The sequence below is a fragment of the Schistocerca serialis genome, chromosome 1 (assembly GCF_023864345.2).
Source record: "Schistocerca serialis cubense isolate TAMUIC-IGC-003099 chromosome 1, iqSchSeri2.2, whole genome shotgun sequence".
Lineage (NCBI taxonomy): Eukaryota > Metazoa > Arthropoda > Insecta > Orthoptera > Acrididae > Schistocerca > Schistocerca serialis.
The window spans coordinates 808,882,657-808,900,105 of record NC_064638.1 but is presented as its reverse complement, the minus strand read 5'-3'; the positions used below and the strand labels follow the sequence as shown (position 1 = coordinate 808,900,105).

The window sequence follows — 17,449 nt, the reverse complement described above, 5'->3', positions numbered from 1 at the left end:
CCAGAAAACTTTCCTTTATTAAGTGACTTAAGATACTTCACTACTTCCAAGTGACTCATGTTGGCTGGTGTTCTTGATTTGAATTCTGTAATATTTATTGCATGAAAGATTTTTGGTAACTCTGCTGTGGTCCACTGTTGTCAATAACATTACCTTGGCTGTCATGCAGTAAATATATTGAAAGTATCTGGCTACTGCTACACTTCACGTATGACTCAAACCTATTTGGATTTTCTACCAAATTTCTAGACTGACTCTGTTGTGGTGCTATTAAAAGCATCTCGCATTAAAGTCCACACTAAGTTTCTGGCATTTATAAACAATCACCAATTTTGGATTCCTTTAAATCTGGCATTCTTTTTTCATTGTTTCTGCAGCAGTGTTGTGACCTATGTGGTATAACACGGGGTATCTGCTCCATCTTCTATTAATTTAAATGGTATAAAACTTTCATTTGACATCAACACGAACTTTAGATTTGGACCACATTTTGTCAGTGGTTAAATAGTTAGTATGGAAGAAAAGAGACTGTGTCTTGGGAAAGTGTCACATGAATGTTGATCTTCTTATGAAATAGATATATGTAGCGTTTTGTTTGATTTGGAAGATATGCTATGCAGTCAAGCTAAAATGACCTCATAAAAGGATTGAAGGGGAAGGAAGAGCGACAAAGGAAAAAGACTGGAGAAGTCTATGAAAGGGGGTAAATTTCAGGGAAAGTCACCCAGAACAGCGGGTCAGGGGAGATTTACTGGACGGAATGAGAAGGAAAGACCGATTGTTGGGGACTGCATCAAATAAGGTTTGAAAACCTGAGAGCTTAAAGGTGTCAGTCATCCGATGGAGTATAATGACATGGAGATTGTGGTGTACATATCAAGTTACTGGGCTAGTTATTTTAAGACTGAACAAATTGAACTATCAAGTGACGTTATAAATAAAGATGGAGATTTCTGGTTGAATTCTGCCTTGCAAGACAGAGATTACTGCTTAAATGTCATACATGAGTTAATAAAGAGTGAAAAGCTAAGTACACTGTATGTAGCAGAGGTGGGAGGGGGCAGTGAAAAATAGGTGAGTAAGACAATGAAAGATGTATAAAACTAAATTGGAGTGAAGATAAGAATAGTTACTGTGAAGAAAAGCTGAGATGGAAGAAATTAATTTAAATTAAGGCCAGGTGGGTGGCGAGAACCAAGGACATGTTGTAGTGCAAGTTCCACCTGCGGAGTTCTTAGAAACTGTAGAAACTGATGTCTGGGGGAAGAATCCAGATGGTGCATGTGGTGAAACAGGCACCGAGGTCATGACTGTCACTTTGTAGAGCATGCTGTGCAACAGGATATCACATGTTGCCAGTATACACCATCTGCCTATGCCCATTCATCCAATTGATAATTCGTTGGTAGTCACGCCGATGTAAAAGGCTGAACAGTGTGTTCTGCCACCACTTGGTGAATAGATTTTTTATCTATCCAATTAAAGTATGTTGTGAAGTTTGTTTTTCAACTGCCATCTATGGCACATAAAGGATGGTGTGGTTTGTATAAGACAGGTGTCTACCAAGTCACCTGCAGTTGTGGCATGTCAGACCATCAAGACCACACGGGACTTGAGTAGAGAGCATAAATGTCACATACACCTACAATAGTTGAGCAAATCTGAGATTGAGCAATGTTGCCTTGGTGTCAGTCATCCGATGGAGTATAATGACATGGAGATTGTGGTGTACATATCAAGTTACTGGGCTAGTTATTTTAAGACTGAACAAATTGAACTATCAAGTGACGTTATAAATAAAGATGGAGATTTCTGGTTGAATTCTGCCTTGCATCTTGCTCTCTCACTGATCAAAGAACAAAGGCACAGAGATAATGCTACTTGCTCAACCATTAGTAATTAATATTTTCAATGTAAGTAACATCTGATGGTCATCTTTGGTTATGTATGGAAGTAGTTCTTCACAGTGTGTATGTTTTCTTTTCCGTAAATACCATCTTATGGTTCTTGGTTAGAGTAGCCATGTATATTAAAGTTTTAAGCTGCCATGCACAGCAATTTCTCTTTTAATTATGTGCTGTAAACATTATGGATTGTTCACTTTTGAAATGCCAGCAGTTGTCAAGGGAGTTACCTGCCTGCAGTCTTGAAGTTATTTGGACGTTAGTGAGTCAGGATGGTTCGTCTATGACAAGTTGTGTCTGTTGGTCTGTTAATTAGGCCTGTAGCATATGATAATGAGCACTCTTCTGATTCAGATTTGTCATCTTGCATGCTACTGCTTTATTTGTTCTACTTCACATACCTAGAATTTTCACTTCTCGGGCTGTTATTGCTGAGCTACTGGTATTATGCTTTCTCTGCAGAATATGATAAGCATCTTGAACTGTTTTGGTATGTTCATGGGTGACTTGCTTGTCTCTTTCCACACATTCCGGGCTCATTGAGGCTTGGCCATGTAATACTTGATTTCCAGATTCTTACTCCAGTGGAATCTTCATGTGTGATGGGGTCAAGTTTGTGGTGGCCACAAATCCAGACTCAAGTCTTGTAAGACTGACACTTAATATTAGTCGTGTTGTTATCTTTGTTCATTTTGTGACAGTTGTGGACACCTCATACTGTTGAAATTGTTTTGTAGATGTTCATTGCAGTTGCAAACAGAGCATGATTTTAGGTATCCATTGCAGGAAATGAAACTTTTATGTTTGTCTGTCCTTACAGAAAAATGAATAATGACAAGTCAGTGTGTTTGATATCCAACAAACTCAAGTGATATTAAGAGCTGCTGTCTGTTCTGGCATTCATACACCAACTGTAGTGTTAAAAAATATGAGACAATTTGGCTGCAGATAGGACGAATATATTCAGTTGTGTCATCAGTTGTATGTAATAATATCTGTGTGTATTACATTTATATTGCACTTAATAATAATAATAATAATAATAATAATAACCCCCGTGGAGGCCCGGGAAAAGAATAGGCCTCCGGTATGTTCTGCCAGTCGTAAAAGGCGACGAAAAGAACAAACCACTAATAGGGCTAACCCCCCTTTAGTGTGATTACTTGGTTCAGGACAGAACTAAAGAAGCCTCGGACAAGCGCCGTCATGGTCGGGGACGACGCTTGAACCCTATGCCCGCCCACAATGGTAACGACACTACTAGCCACACGGAAAATGATTTAAATCCAAATATAGGTGTTTTGCAGGATATGCTTCCTGCAACCACCCTAGAAGGAAAACAAAGACAGAGGATGAGATGGTCAGATGAAGTCAATCGACACCTCATGTTCTGTTATTACCAAGCAACAAACCTAGGAACCAACACAACTGGATACAGATCACAAGTATACACAACATTTATTACCAGATACCCAGAATTAAAATTTTTAACAGAACAACGTCTAGCTGATCAGATTCGTGTAATAATACATCATACCAATTATACTATCAACTACAGGATTCATACCACACAATATCCACCAGTACATCAATGCAATACAGCTACATCCAAACATATATATACAGCTACAGAAATCCGTAATTATTGATACATGTTCAATTACCCGAAAGTTCCTAAATGCAATATAACACATACCGTACAGTTAAAAGGAAGTGACGCTTGATCAAGGTCCGTGTCACTCCATTTTTAACCGGACTTAACGTCTGAGAAAGTGAAGGAAATAATAATAATACACTACTGGCCATTAAAATTGCTACACGACGAAGATGACGTGCTACAGACACGAAATTTAACCGACAGGAAGAAGATGCTGTGATATGCAAATGATTAGCTTTTCAGAGCATTCACACAAGGTTGTCGCCGGTGGCGACACCTACAACCTGCTGACATGAGGAAAGTTTCCAACTGATTTCTCATACACAAATAGCAGTTGACCGGTGTTGCCTGGTGAAACGTGATGCCTCGTGTAAGGAGGAGAAATGCTTACCATCGTGTTTCTGACTTTGATAAGGGTCGGATTGTAGCCTATCGCGTTTGCGGTTTATCGTATAGCGACATTGCTGCTCGCATTGGTCGAGATCCAATGACTGTTAGCAGAACATGGAATCGGTGGGTTCAGAAGGGTAATACGGAATGCCGTGCTGGATCCCAACAGCCTCGTATCACTAGCAGTCGAGGTGACAGGCATCTTATCCGCATGGCTGTAATGGATCGTGCAGCCACGTCTCGATACCTGAGTCAACAGATGGGGACTTTTGCAAGACAACAAACATCTGCACGAACAGTTCGACGATATTTGCAGCAGCGTGGACTATCGGCTCAGAGACCATGGCTGCGGTTACCTTTGACTATGCATCACAGACAGGAGCGCGTGCGATGGTGTACTCAACGACGAACCTGGGTGCACAAATGGCAAAACGTCATTTTTTCAGATGAATCCAGGTTCTGTTTACAGCATCATGATGGTCGCATCTGTGTTTGGCGACATCGCAGTGAACGCACATTGGAAGCATGTATTTGTCATCACCATACTGGCATATCACCTGGCATGATGGTATGTGGTGCCATTGGTTACACGTCACGGTCACCTCTTGTTCGCATTGACGGCACTTGAACAGTGGACGTTACATTTCAGATGTGTTAAGACCTGTGGCTCTACCCTTCATTCGATCCCTGCAAAACCCTACATTTCAGTAGGATAATACACTACCGCATGTTGCAGGTCCTGTACGAGCCTTTCTGGATACAGAAAATGTTCGACTTCTGCCTGGCCAGCACATTCTCCAGATCTCTCACCAATTGAAAATGTCTGGTCAATGGTGGTCGAGCAACTGGCTCGTCACAATACTCCAGTCACTATTCTTGATGAGCTGTGGTATCACGTTGAAGCTGCATGGGCAGCTGTACCTGTACACGCCATCCAAGCTCTGTTAGACTCGATGTCCAGGCATATCAAGGCCGTTATTATGGCCAGAGGTGGTTGTTCTGGGTACTGATTTCTCAGAACCTATGCACCCAAACTGCGTGAAAACGTAATCACATATCAGTTCTAGTATAATATATTTGTCCAATGAATACCTGTTTATCATCTGCATTTCTTCTTGGTGTAGCAATTTTAATGGCCAGTAGTGTAATAGTAGTGGAAGCCCCAAGTGTAAACAATGTAAAAAATGAGGACATGTAATAACTCACCTGCATATTAATGGTGGGTGGAGTTTAGGCACACTTTAAAATCAGATGTACTCACTAGTTTCCATCTAACTTCAGTACAATCTTTCCCTCTTACCCTCTCAAACCTACCTCCCCTCCCCCCCCCCCCCCCCTCTCTCTCTCTCTCTGTCTGTGTGTGTGTGTGTGTGTGTGTGTGTGTGTGTGTGTTTTTTTCCCTCTCCCCACTTTTTATGGCCGAAAATCTTGCCTGCACAATCAGGCTTACACTTCAGTGTAATGTTCCCTCAGGAGTGTCATAATAATATAATATTTCTTCAGGAGTGGCTTATTTATGCTTTTGCCCATCACTGTCATTTTTTTTAGGACTGCAGTTCCATGGAGATGAAAGTGAATGGAAAGTATTTGCAAAAAACTTGCAGAAAGTTGGGTCTCTGCAAAAAGATAATGGAATCACACATTTGAGCTGGGGTGATGACGATGAAGTGGACATTCTAATAGGGCTGAAGAACAAGACTGTAAAGACGTACGACACTGATTACAAAGCTTTCACAAGTTCTGTTAATGTTGAATATGGGGAAGGTCAGATTTGTGGTCTAAGCAAATATGATAGGTATGTACATATTTACTATACTTGTAAACATTACAAACATCCTAGTCTCTGTAATTGAAAGAAGTTGTCTGGCCTGGTAAGCTGAAAACTGGTTAATTACAAAAATTAATTTTGTAAGGCATACCTAGTTGTGTTTTTTATTCATAAAAATAAAATTATCCAATCTACCTGTGATGAAAGAATCCATTAATGGGGAGTTTTAATTGTTTAGATGTTAATGCTTTATTTCTTTCAGATGTCTCTTAACTGCTGTTGAATCAGGACATATAAGAGTATGGAGATTTAAGGAAAAAGAAGGTGATGTGTTTAATTCTGGACGCCCAATTCAGAAAATGAAACACAGTAAAGTAAATAAAAATATAGTGGCATTTGGCAGCAAAAATCATGCAGATTTGAAACTGCTTGATTTAAATACAAAGCAGTATACTTTCATATCAAAAAATGTAAGTATTCAAAATTATTATGCCTCTAATTTAAAGAAACTGAACAAGATGTGTTAAGACCTGTGGCTCTACCCTTCATTCGATCCCTGCAAAATCCAGACTAATGCATTTTGTTAACGTAATAAAATTTAAACAATAGAAAAAATAAAAATAAAATAATAGGTTGACTTTGCTCTTAGGGACAGTTAAATTACACTACCTGACAAAAACCTGAAGCAGACAGGGGGAGAGGAGGATATAAAATGAAACTTCACACAGTGAAAGGGCTTGTGACATTATTTGATTTGGAAGGGTGTCATAAAGCCTGGTATCCTCTCCTAAAACTAGCTGGTCCACTGCTGGTTGTTGTAACTGTTCATTGATATGGATATCGGCATTGGGCTGGAGTTGACATCTGAACTGATCTCACACATTCTATCATGGACAGATCTGGGGACCTTTTTGTTCACAGGAGAATCCCAATGTAATGCAGACAGTTAACAGAGACATGTGCAATGTTTGAACATGGATTGTCTTGTTTAAAAATAACACTACAATATCATTGGATGGGATGTAACATGTTAGGATGCAAGATGTCTGTGACATACTGTTGCGTTGTCAAGAGTGCCCTCTTTCACTACCAGCCATGACTCGAAGTCATACCCAATGGCTCACCACACCGTGATACCAAGAGTAACATCGGAAGGATGGGACCTCTCCCCAGTTCACAGCCGTACTCACCAAAAATGGTCATCCAGTGTAGCGCAGAACTGCAATTCATTGCTGAACACAATGTGATGCTATTCATTAGCAGTCCATGCTTTGTGGCCAGAACACCACTCCAAACACAGCTGTACGTGTTCCTTTAATGGCAGGCTGTGTGTGGGATGGAAATTCTGTAATCTGCCTTCTGCTAGTCTCTGACCGTTGGCACTGGATGACACAGAATGCTGCAGAAAGCCCATTACTTGCTCTTGGATGGCAGGCATAGTTCTGAAGGGGTTACTTGTGATTGGTGCACAGTATGGCAATTCTCCCTTGTGGTTGGTCAGATGTAGTTGGCCGGAAACTTGACAAGTGTACTTGCCATCACTCGCCTATGCAATCCAACATCAGGCCACAGTCATATCCAAACACCCCACAAATCTGACATTGCAAAATTCGACTAGCCAGCCAAAAGAAGAGTTACAGTGAGGCCCCTTTCATACTCTTGTCACGTGCTGATAGTGCTGTCTCCCACAAATACGTGACATTTCTGTGTCATTCACAGTGATCACTCAATTTATAATGCTATTCACAGCCTTATTTTTATGTGCTGTAGCAAGTCTTGGTGACAGTTTTAATTTTTTACTTCTAGAGGAGGTTGAGTGAATGCTACAACATAATGTAATGAATGTTAGATCAGTTTCAGTAAAATTCTTTATTACAGAATTCTTAACATCAGAAGAAATCCATGTACATATGAGTAATTGTATACATTTAAAATAAAAACAGAACACAATGATAACAGTTTAGTTCTTGCACTGCATAATAGTCTAATAACACTTGGCATTTACCTTTAAACTTTAGTATACTGATCTGACTAATTAAATTCTGGCAATAACTGTGTTTAGCTTGTGGCTCCATAGTGAGGTATCAACTTTACTGTAGGACCTCACACTTCGGATGGCACCACATTTGTACACTGTATCACAGCTGGTAACAACAGTAACAAAACTAATGCATTCTGGTGGCTGTTCTGCATCTCACAGAGAATTAAAACAAATCATTTACATACCCAGCAATAGTATGGACATTGTAACATCCTCTTCTTGTTCCCAATATGTAGACCACTTTCAGACAGTGCCACAGCAAGATGATTTTTAGTATCTGTCACTCAGTTAATTAACAACAAAAACACAGTGATCGGCTAAGATTTCTTATTAATACTTTTTCATCACTATTTGTATATCATATGCCACTAAGCAACTGCTTAAGAGAAAGCAATTTTACTACAAGTATTTACTAGGAGCACACTGCAGAGAGTGATTATAATGTCATATCAAGATAACAGTTGCCTAAGTTTGCTCAAGTGAACTCCAACAGAAGTGAAGTTGATGTGCAGCGCTAGCTGCCTCCTGTATACTCTTGCATTGTTGAACTTCAAATTACTTCCTACATTGTTGATATGAATGAATATGCTTTTCTGTGCTATGATTAAGGAAACTGAGCTTCATATCTTACATCTAAGAATTCGACTGGCCACTGGGGCCTTTAGAATCAGCCGCACACTGACCCTTTGTGCTGAGAAAAGTGGGTGGCTGCCTCATATCATACGATGACTCCTCATTTTGTGACAGGCCTATAAAAGACTATACACACTATACACAGCTGCATACCATACTGTTGCATGGACACCAGTGGAAAGGCTCTTTCGTACTCGACACCAAGCAATGGGGCCCTGTAGGAATTTTGTGGAGGATTGTCTGTTAGAGATGGGTGTGTCTGGTTTTACACCATGGTTGGAGCAGATCTCCATTGGCTCCTCCAGAGGCTCAGAATTATTTTAGACTTGACAAATTATAAGGAAGATTGCACTCCAAATGTTTTTTAACTTTTACATAGGTGTCGTTGTTTTAAAACTGTGTACCCTGATGTCTCAAACAAGTGGACTCCCTTGGTTGTTCAGTAGTATTCCCTGACTGCATCTCCAGGATGTGCTTTTCCATAACTATACTGTCTTTTTCGCAGAGCTCAGAATGGTAGTGAAGGTAATGGAGCAGATGGGGCAAACAGTTTCTCATCTGCTCCAGTTTTCTTAGTGCTGTATTATCATTGCAGCCCATGTAACCAGCAGACAAAATGGGTCAGTGGATCCATGATCAACTGTACATCCTACAGTGGCAGGAAAAGCAGGTGTAATTCTGCTGGGTACCAAGGCACATACATTATGTGATCAAAAGTATCCGGACACTTGGCTGAAAAGACTTACAAATTTGTGGCGCCGTCCATCAGTAATGCTGGAATTCAATTTGGTGCTGGCCCATGCATAGCCTTGATGACAGCTTCCACTCTTGCAGGCATACATTCAATCAGGTGCTGGAAGGTTTCTTGGGGAATGGCAGCCCATTCTTCATGGAGTGCTGCACTGAGGAGCAGTATCAATGTCGGTAGGTGAGGCCTGGCGCGAAGTTGGCATTCCAAAACATCCCAAAGGTGTTCTATAGGATTCAGGTCAGGACTCTGTGCAGGCCAGTCCATTACTGGGATGTTATTGTCATGTAACCACTCTGCCACAGGCCATGCATTATGAACAGGTGCTCAATCATGTTGAAAGATGCAATTGCCATCCCCGAATTGCTCTTCAACAGTGGGAAGCAAGAAGGTGCTTAAAACATCAATGTAGGCATGTACTGTGATAGTGCCATGCAAAACAACAAGGGGTGCAAGCCCCCTCCATGAAAAACACGACCATACCATAACACCACCACCTCGGAATTTTACTGTTGGCACTACACACACTGGCAGATGATGTTCACCGGGCATTTGTCATACCCAAACCCAGCCATCGGATCGCCACATTGTATACCGTGATTCATTGCTCCACACAATGTTTTTCTGCTGTTGAACCGTCCAATGTTTACTCTCTTTACACCAAGTGAAGCATTGTTTGGCATTTACCTGCGTGATGTGTGGCTTATGAGCAGGCGCTCAACCATGAAATCCAAGTTTTCTCACTCCCACCTAACTGTCATAGTACTTGCAGTGGATCCTGATGCAGTTTGGAATTTCTGTGTGATGGTCTGGATAATAGAAGCCTGCCTATTACACATTAGGACCATTTCAACTGTTGGTGGTCTCTGTCAGTCTGAGGTCAGCCTGTACGCTTTTGTGCTGTACGTGTCCCTTCACATTTCCACTTCACTATCACATTGGAAACAGTGAACCAGGGGATGTTTAGGAGTGTGGAAATCTCGCATACAGACATATGACACAAGTGACACCCAACCACCTAACCATATTTGAAGTCCGTGAGTTCTGCGGGGCGCCCCATTCTGATCTCTCATGATGTCTAATGACTACTGAGGTTGCTGATATGGAGTACCTGGCAGTAGGTGGCAGCACAATGCACCTAATATCAAAAACTTATATTTTGGGGGTTTCCAGATACTTATCACATAATGTAGGAGGCATGCAGGAAATATGACATTACACAATGAGTCATTCCCTGCAAGCACTGGTGAGTCAGAGATCCGTACAGTTGAGGGAGGGGGAGTGGCTGCAGTGGACAATTAACTGTAGTTGTTGAAGCTGACTACTTGGCCATGGCAGTCCTGAAGTAGGTCACTCCAGTGGGATGAAGTAGTCCTGAAACACCACCTAATTGGGCACTGTCGCCTAAAGAGTGGTATTTTACTCTGGGGAGAGGACCCCCCTCCTCCAGTCTCTGATGCCTGTGGCATGGAAAATACTGTATGCCGTATTTTAACTGGATACATTTTCTGTTGGGATGAGAGGGCAGATGCAAATTTTGGTTGGAATCTGTCCTGTATTTTAGCTGATGCTGAGACAAGTGTGGCAATGATTTTAAAGTTTGTGAAGTGTCTGGATACCAGCCTAAAGTTTTGGGCTGGAGATTTTAGTGTGTTGCAGAGTCCGTAGCTCATCCTTTTTATGCCATTGATCAGCCAGCCATACTGTTTTAATTCTTTCCAGCACTTGTTTCCTTTAGTCTAATATTTAGACCTGACACACTACATAATTTTCATCTCAATCTCTCTCTCTCTTTCTTTCTTATGCTCTCTCCCTCTGTGCATGTGTGTGTTGTTGCACATGTACCAGTGTGTATACAGATGTTTTGCTGACTTTTTATTACTTTCAATTGTTTTTTGAATGATTTCTTGAAGCCTTCAGCTGCTATTTTCTATATTTCCTGTACGATTGTACAATTTCAGCCTTCGGCCAGTTTCAAACAAACACCTCGAACTAATTTATGAGCATTACATGATGTTATTGGAGCAGTGATGTATATGACGTAATCTATCACCAAAAATTCATCCATAAAATACTTGAAAATCGTACAGGAAATAAAGAAAATGGCATCTGAAGGCTTCAAGAAATCATTCAAAAAATTCATCACAGCTGTGGACCCAATCGCATTGAAAACTATACTTTCAATTGTAGTTGAGGTTTTTGATTCTGTGAATTCTATTTTATCGGCAATACATTTTTGTATGAGCACTAAAGATCTTGCTGTTGTGTGCACTAAAGATCTTGCTGTTGTGTGACCGCACCATCATATCACCACAACAACAACAATAATCATATCCTTCATCTCCCCTCAGCAGAAAATGTAATTTTTTGGGGTAAAAAGTAGAAAAGCAAAACATTCTTCTAGAACTGGAGGATAGTTGAACTGATAAATTGTTCCCAAAATCTTTGGAGAGATTACTGTTCATACTCAAGAAACAAAGCAAAATACCATATTTAAAATATACCATACAAAATACTAATTCAGTAAATGCAGCCTACAAACAAATGAGGAATTAAGAACTACTTTCTCTACATCCATTTCACCAAATGTAGGTCAAGTTTCTGAAATAGTCAAAGGTATGTACAGTACTTAAGCTAACATTTTTGTGTGCCCAGGTATACACAAATGCACTCACTTAAAAATGTTTGTATACCTTAGGGAAATAACGTAACCAAAATGCGAAAGTTGTATTTCTCTCAGGGGCTGGGATAGCAGGTGCGATTAATCGCCCCATTACACGTTGTGATGATGTGAGTTCATTAGCAGGGCAGCAGATACTTGGAGCCAGATGAATGTCTGAAGAAAAATCATAGAGGCAATAAAGGCATTAGTTCATTTATTTTGTGCACCATGTTCCAAGGTCAGCAACTGCTGACTCAGGAGACAGCACACATTAGCATCAGTGGGCATTAATGTCATGTTGGTGTCAGCGAAGCTGCTGCTGATGTGTGTCAGGTGCAGCTCTTGGCTGCCCGACTACTTCATGCTCGCTGCACACCACATGGGAAGGGTAGTGTTTAAACTTCTGTATCACATTGCTGTGTTAGAACACAGTACTCATATTTTGAAGATGGTGGTTCAAATCCCCATTGGCCATGTGGGTTAAGTTTCTCTTGATTTTCCTCCATTGCGTAATAGAGATGGCAGGATGGTTCTTTTGAAAGGTTCTGGTATCCAGCCCAGCAACTTTCAAAACCTGCCACAGAACTTGGAACTCGACCTAGGCTGCTAGACAGAGCAGTAGATTGTCAGTGCTATTGTCATCTGCCACACAGCCACACACCATTATACTGACCAATTAGATCTCGTAACCGATCTATAAATTCCACTGCACACCAACACGGGACTCAGTGGTGTATTCACTATCATCTTGTTGTCATAATGCTCTGCTCTTACTAGTTCTCAGGTTTTCTCTTTTTAGCTTACTCATCTGACTTTGTTTATCTGTCATGCTGTCTTCCCATGTCCATTTCCTTGCGGTTTGTATTTTATGTTCAAACATAACGATTCACTGTTTCCTCACCCCAGACTGATCGGCCCAGTCTCATCAGGTTTCTTTTTTGTAGTAATTAGGTATAAGTACAACACAGCCAGTAGACTGAACACAACTTTATTCCACAGAAGTGTTAACAATTTGAACACAATATTTAAGTAACATTCAGCAGGAACCAATTATGTACACAAAGATGTGTAGCAATACACACAGAGAACTGAGTCAAGCATAGCTCAGGTAGAATTAAATAGACTGTGGCCCTTGGCAGGCTCTAATGGTGGTCACACACACACACACACACACACACACACACACACACACACACACACACTCTGTCTGAGGCAGCTTCTGCGGATGACATAGCCCTGCCACATGCATGGCCTTTTGAAAGTATGTGCACGTGTCACTGCATTCCTCTACTCTTAGGGAGATAACAGATTCTTGAGACATCCATACTGCCCTCATCGTCCACTGAGCTCTGGATAAGGTGACCTACTGCAGTGGGAGCGTAGTGTCTCAAGTGCTTCGGATGTGGAAACATTCTGCGCCGATGCTCCCATGTCAAACCATATGGCGACATGTGGGCTGTTTCCATGTCGACCTCAGGCATTGGTCCTGGTGATGGTGCTCACAATGCTGATGATACTTCTATCAGTGGTTGCTCAGCAACAGGTGACAGAATCCGTGACAATGCTGTTGGAAGCAATAGAGAAACTGCTGATTCAGCCACCGAGGATGGATGCCCTTGCCCACGCAGCAGTGGAGAGCTGGCAGCAGCAGGTGATGTGTCACCCAATGGAATGGACTCGGAGGTGATGGTGTGATGTCAGGAGGTGCCCTGCCATCAATTCAAAGATGAAGCTAATCATGGTGCCTTGAGCAAAAGCCGTCTTCTGTGCGGATGTCGCAGAGATGCCGCCTGTGGCATCTGGCTGTGACAACTGGAATCCACTTAGGGTGATATCTGAAATCGCATGCCCAGACAGCCACACCTGGCCAGAAGAGGCATGGCAGCTGCACATGTTGAGGTCCAGGTGGATGACACAGAAGATGTAGCAGTGTCCTCAGCTGGCGCCCATGGAGTAGCTCCACTGGGCTCTTCTCGGTGAATTGGTGAAACGGTATAAGAAGGGAAACCAATCTAAGGCAACATCAGACAAAGAGTTGGCAACATACTTTTTCATCTAAGTTTTCAATGTTTGCATTAGGCATTGCGCCTCACCATTAGATTGTGGATGGAACGATGCGAGGGTATAATAGATACCACGGGAATAGCAAAATGCCACAAACTCTTGCAATGAAAATTGTGGACCATTATCGGACATTAACATTGTGGGCAAGCTTTTGAGCGAAAAAATTTTGGGCAAGGTTGTGATGGCGGCAGTTTTGGATGTGGAAACACAATGAATGACACACCGAAAATGAGAATATGTGTAAACAACCAACAACAAACAAGTGCTGAGAAAGGGGCCAGTGAAATCCAGATGTAAATATTCCCACGCATGCGACGGCATCGCCCATGGAGACGACGATGTCTGCGGACGTGCTTGGTGCATCACACACTGTGAACTGGAGACAACCAGACAGTTAATGTCACCATCCAAGCTGGGCTAAAACACTTTTTGATGAGCCACATCTTTTGTGTTTGATAAACCCCAATGCTCTGCATGTAATAAATGGAGAACCTCCGAACGAAGCACTGAGGGGATCACTACCTGAGGAGCCATGTGATCTGTGTCTAAAAGCAGGACACTATCCACAACAGGGAATCAATTTCAAAAGATGTGATAATTATGGAGGGGGTCGGAGGCATGATAAGGTGATGAATCTGGCCAACAACGGTGTACAGATGTTATGACCTTCCACAAAATGGGTTCCAAGGCTACAGCCTTTGCAATCCATGTGCTAGTTACAGGAAAACCATCAACCATCTGCTGTGTGGTGACATCAGTGTGGAAACACAGCAATTCCTCTGGATCAAATTCTAGATCTGGACCAGCCGGCAGGTGGGGTAAAGCATTGGCATTTCATAGGGTGAAAATGAATGTTGTAGTTGTTACTTGAAAGGAAAAGAGCCCAGTGTTGAATGCGATGTGCCGCTTTATCTGGTAACGATGTAGAAGGACTGAATAATGAAACCAGTGGTTTGTGATCAGTGACCAGCTGAAGTTTGGTACCAAAGAGAAAAACATGGAATTTTTTCGCAGGATATACATTGGCCAAAGCTTTCTTTTCTATGTGACAGCACCTAGTTTGGTCAGGAGTTGGCATTTTTGAGGCATAAGCAATAGGCTGCCCAGAGCCATTGGGATATCTATGAGCCAGTACTGTCCCCAACCCATACTGTGAGGTGTCAGTCGTAAGGACCAGGTGGAGGCCTGGTTGGTACATCACTAAGCAGGGCACAGACTGCAATGTGGTCTTGCTGTTGTTGTTGTTGCGGTGGCGGGCTGCGGTAGTCTTCAGTCCAAAGACTGATTTGATGCAGCTCTCCCAACTACTGTATCTTGTGCAAGTCACTTCATGTCCAAGTAACTACTGCAACCTGCATCCTTCTGAATCTGCTTATTGTATTCATCTCTTGGCATCCCCGTACAATTTTTACCCCCTGCACTTCCCTTCAGTACTAAATTGGTGATCCCTTGATGCCTCAGAATGTGTCCTACCAACCAATCCCTTCTTCTAGTCAGGTTGTGCCACAAATTTCTCTTCTCCCCAATTCTGTTCAGTACCTCCTCATTAGTGACGTGTTCTACCCGTCTAATTGTCAGCATTCTTCTGTAGCACCACATTTCAAAAGCCTCTCTTCTCTTCTTGTCTGAACTGTATGTGGTCCATGTTTCACTTCCATACATGGCTACACTCAATACAAATACTTTCAGAAAGGACTTTCTGATGCGTAAATCTGTACTTGATGTTAGCAAATTTCTCGTCTTCAGAAATGCTTTTCTTGCCATTGCCAGTCTGCATTTTATATCCTCCCTACTTCAACCATCATCAGTTATTTTGCTTCCCAAATAGCAAAATATCATTTACTACTTTAAGTGTCTCATTTCCTAATCTAATTCCCTCAGAATCACCTGATTTAATTCGGCTACATTCCAATACCCTCGTTTTGCTTTTGTCGATGTTCATCTTGTATCCTCCTTTCAAGATACTGTCCATTCTGTTCAACTGCTCTTCCACGTCCTTTGTTGTCTCAGCCAACATTACAGTGTCATCAGCAAAACTCATAGTTTTTATTTCTTCTCCCTGGACCTTAATTACTACTCCAAATTTTTCTTTTGTTTCCTTTACTGCTTGCTCAGTATACAGATTGAATAACATCGGGGATAGACTACAACCCTGTCTCACTCCCTCCTCAACCACTGTTTTCCTTTTGTGCCCCCAACTCATAATTGCCCCCTGATTTCTGTGCAAATTGTAAATAGCCTTTTGGTCCCAGTGTTTTATCCCTGTCACCTTTAGAATTTGAAAGAGAGTATTCCAGTCAGTATTGTCAAAAGCTTTCTCTAAGTCCACAAATGCTATAAACATAGATTTGCCTTCTTGAAGCTATCATCTATGAGAATGCGTAGGGTCAGTATTGCGTTGCGTTTTCCTACATTTCTCCTTAATCCAAACTGATCTTTCCCGAGATCAGCTTCTACCAGTTTTTCCATTCTTCTGTAAATGATACAGGTATTTTGCAACCTTGACTCATTAAACTGATAGTTTGGTCATTTACATCAGTCACCTCATGCTTTCTTTGGAATTGGAATTCTTATATCCTCCTTGTAGTCTAAGGGTATTTTGCACGTCTCACACATCTTGCTCACCAGATGGAAGAGTTTTGTCATGGCTGGCTCTCCCAAGGCTATCAGTAGCTCTAATGTAATGTTGTCTACTCCTGGTGCCTTGTTTCGACTTACATCTTTCAGTGCTTTGTCAAATTCTTCACTCTGTATCATATTCTCTTCTCATCTTCATCTACATCCTCTTTGATTTCCATAATATTGGCCTCAAGTGCATCTCTCTTGTATAGACCATCTGTACACTCCTTCCACCTTTTTGCTTTCCCTTGTTTTCTTAGGACTGGTTTTCCATCTGAGCTCTTGATATTCACACAGACAGTTCTCTTTTCTCCAAAGAAATCTTTAATTTTCCTGGGGGCAACATATTTCTTACCCCCTAGTGATGTGTGCTTTTACATCCTTACATTTGTCCTCTAGCCATTTCTGCTTAGCCATTTTGCACTTTCTGTTGGTCTCATTTTTTAGATGTTTGTATTTCGTTACACCTGCTTCATTTATTGCATTTTTTATATTTTCTCCTTTCATTGATTAAATTCAGTACCTTGTGTGTTACCCAAGGATTTCTACTAGTCCTTGCCTTTTTGGCTACTTGATCCCCAGCTGCCTTCAGTATTTCATCTTTCAAAGCTACCCGTTCTTCTTCTGCTGTATTCCTTTCCCCTGTTCTTGTTAATCATTCTCTAAAGCTCCCTTTGAAGCTCTCTACAACCTCTGGTTCTTTCAGTTTATCCAGGTCCCATCTCCTTAAATTCCTACCCCCTTGCAGTGTCTTCAGTTTTAATCTGCAGTTCATAACCAATAAATTGTGGTCAGAGTCCACATTTGCCCCTAGATATGTCTTACAATTTAAAACCTGATTCCAAAATCTCTGTCTAACCATTATACTATCAGTCTGAAACCTTACGGTGTCTCCAGCTCTCTTCCATGTATACAACCTTCTTTCATGATTCTTAAACCAAGTGTTAGTTATGATTAAATTAT

The 17,449-nt window shown here is 41.5% G+C and overlaps 1 protein-coding gene across 2 annotated transcripts in view; it reads left to right on the top strand.

Annotated features, from left to right (window-relative positions):
• The window catches only part of LOC126484107 (WD repeat-containing protein 74), a 106,327-nt gene that overhangs the window by 21,450 nt on the left and 67,428 nt on the right, over positions 1-17,449 (top strand). For both annotated transcript variants that reach the window (XM_050107497.1, XM_050107488.1), the window contains exons 3-4: positions 5,500-5,746; positions 5,982-6,189. In XM_050107497.1, the coding sequence (XP_049963454.1) occupies positions 5,500-5,746; positions 5,982-6,189 (455 nt within the window). The remainder of the gene's footprint in view (positions 1-5,499; positions 5,747-5,981; positions 6,190-17,449) is intronic.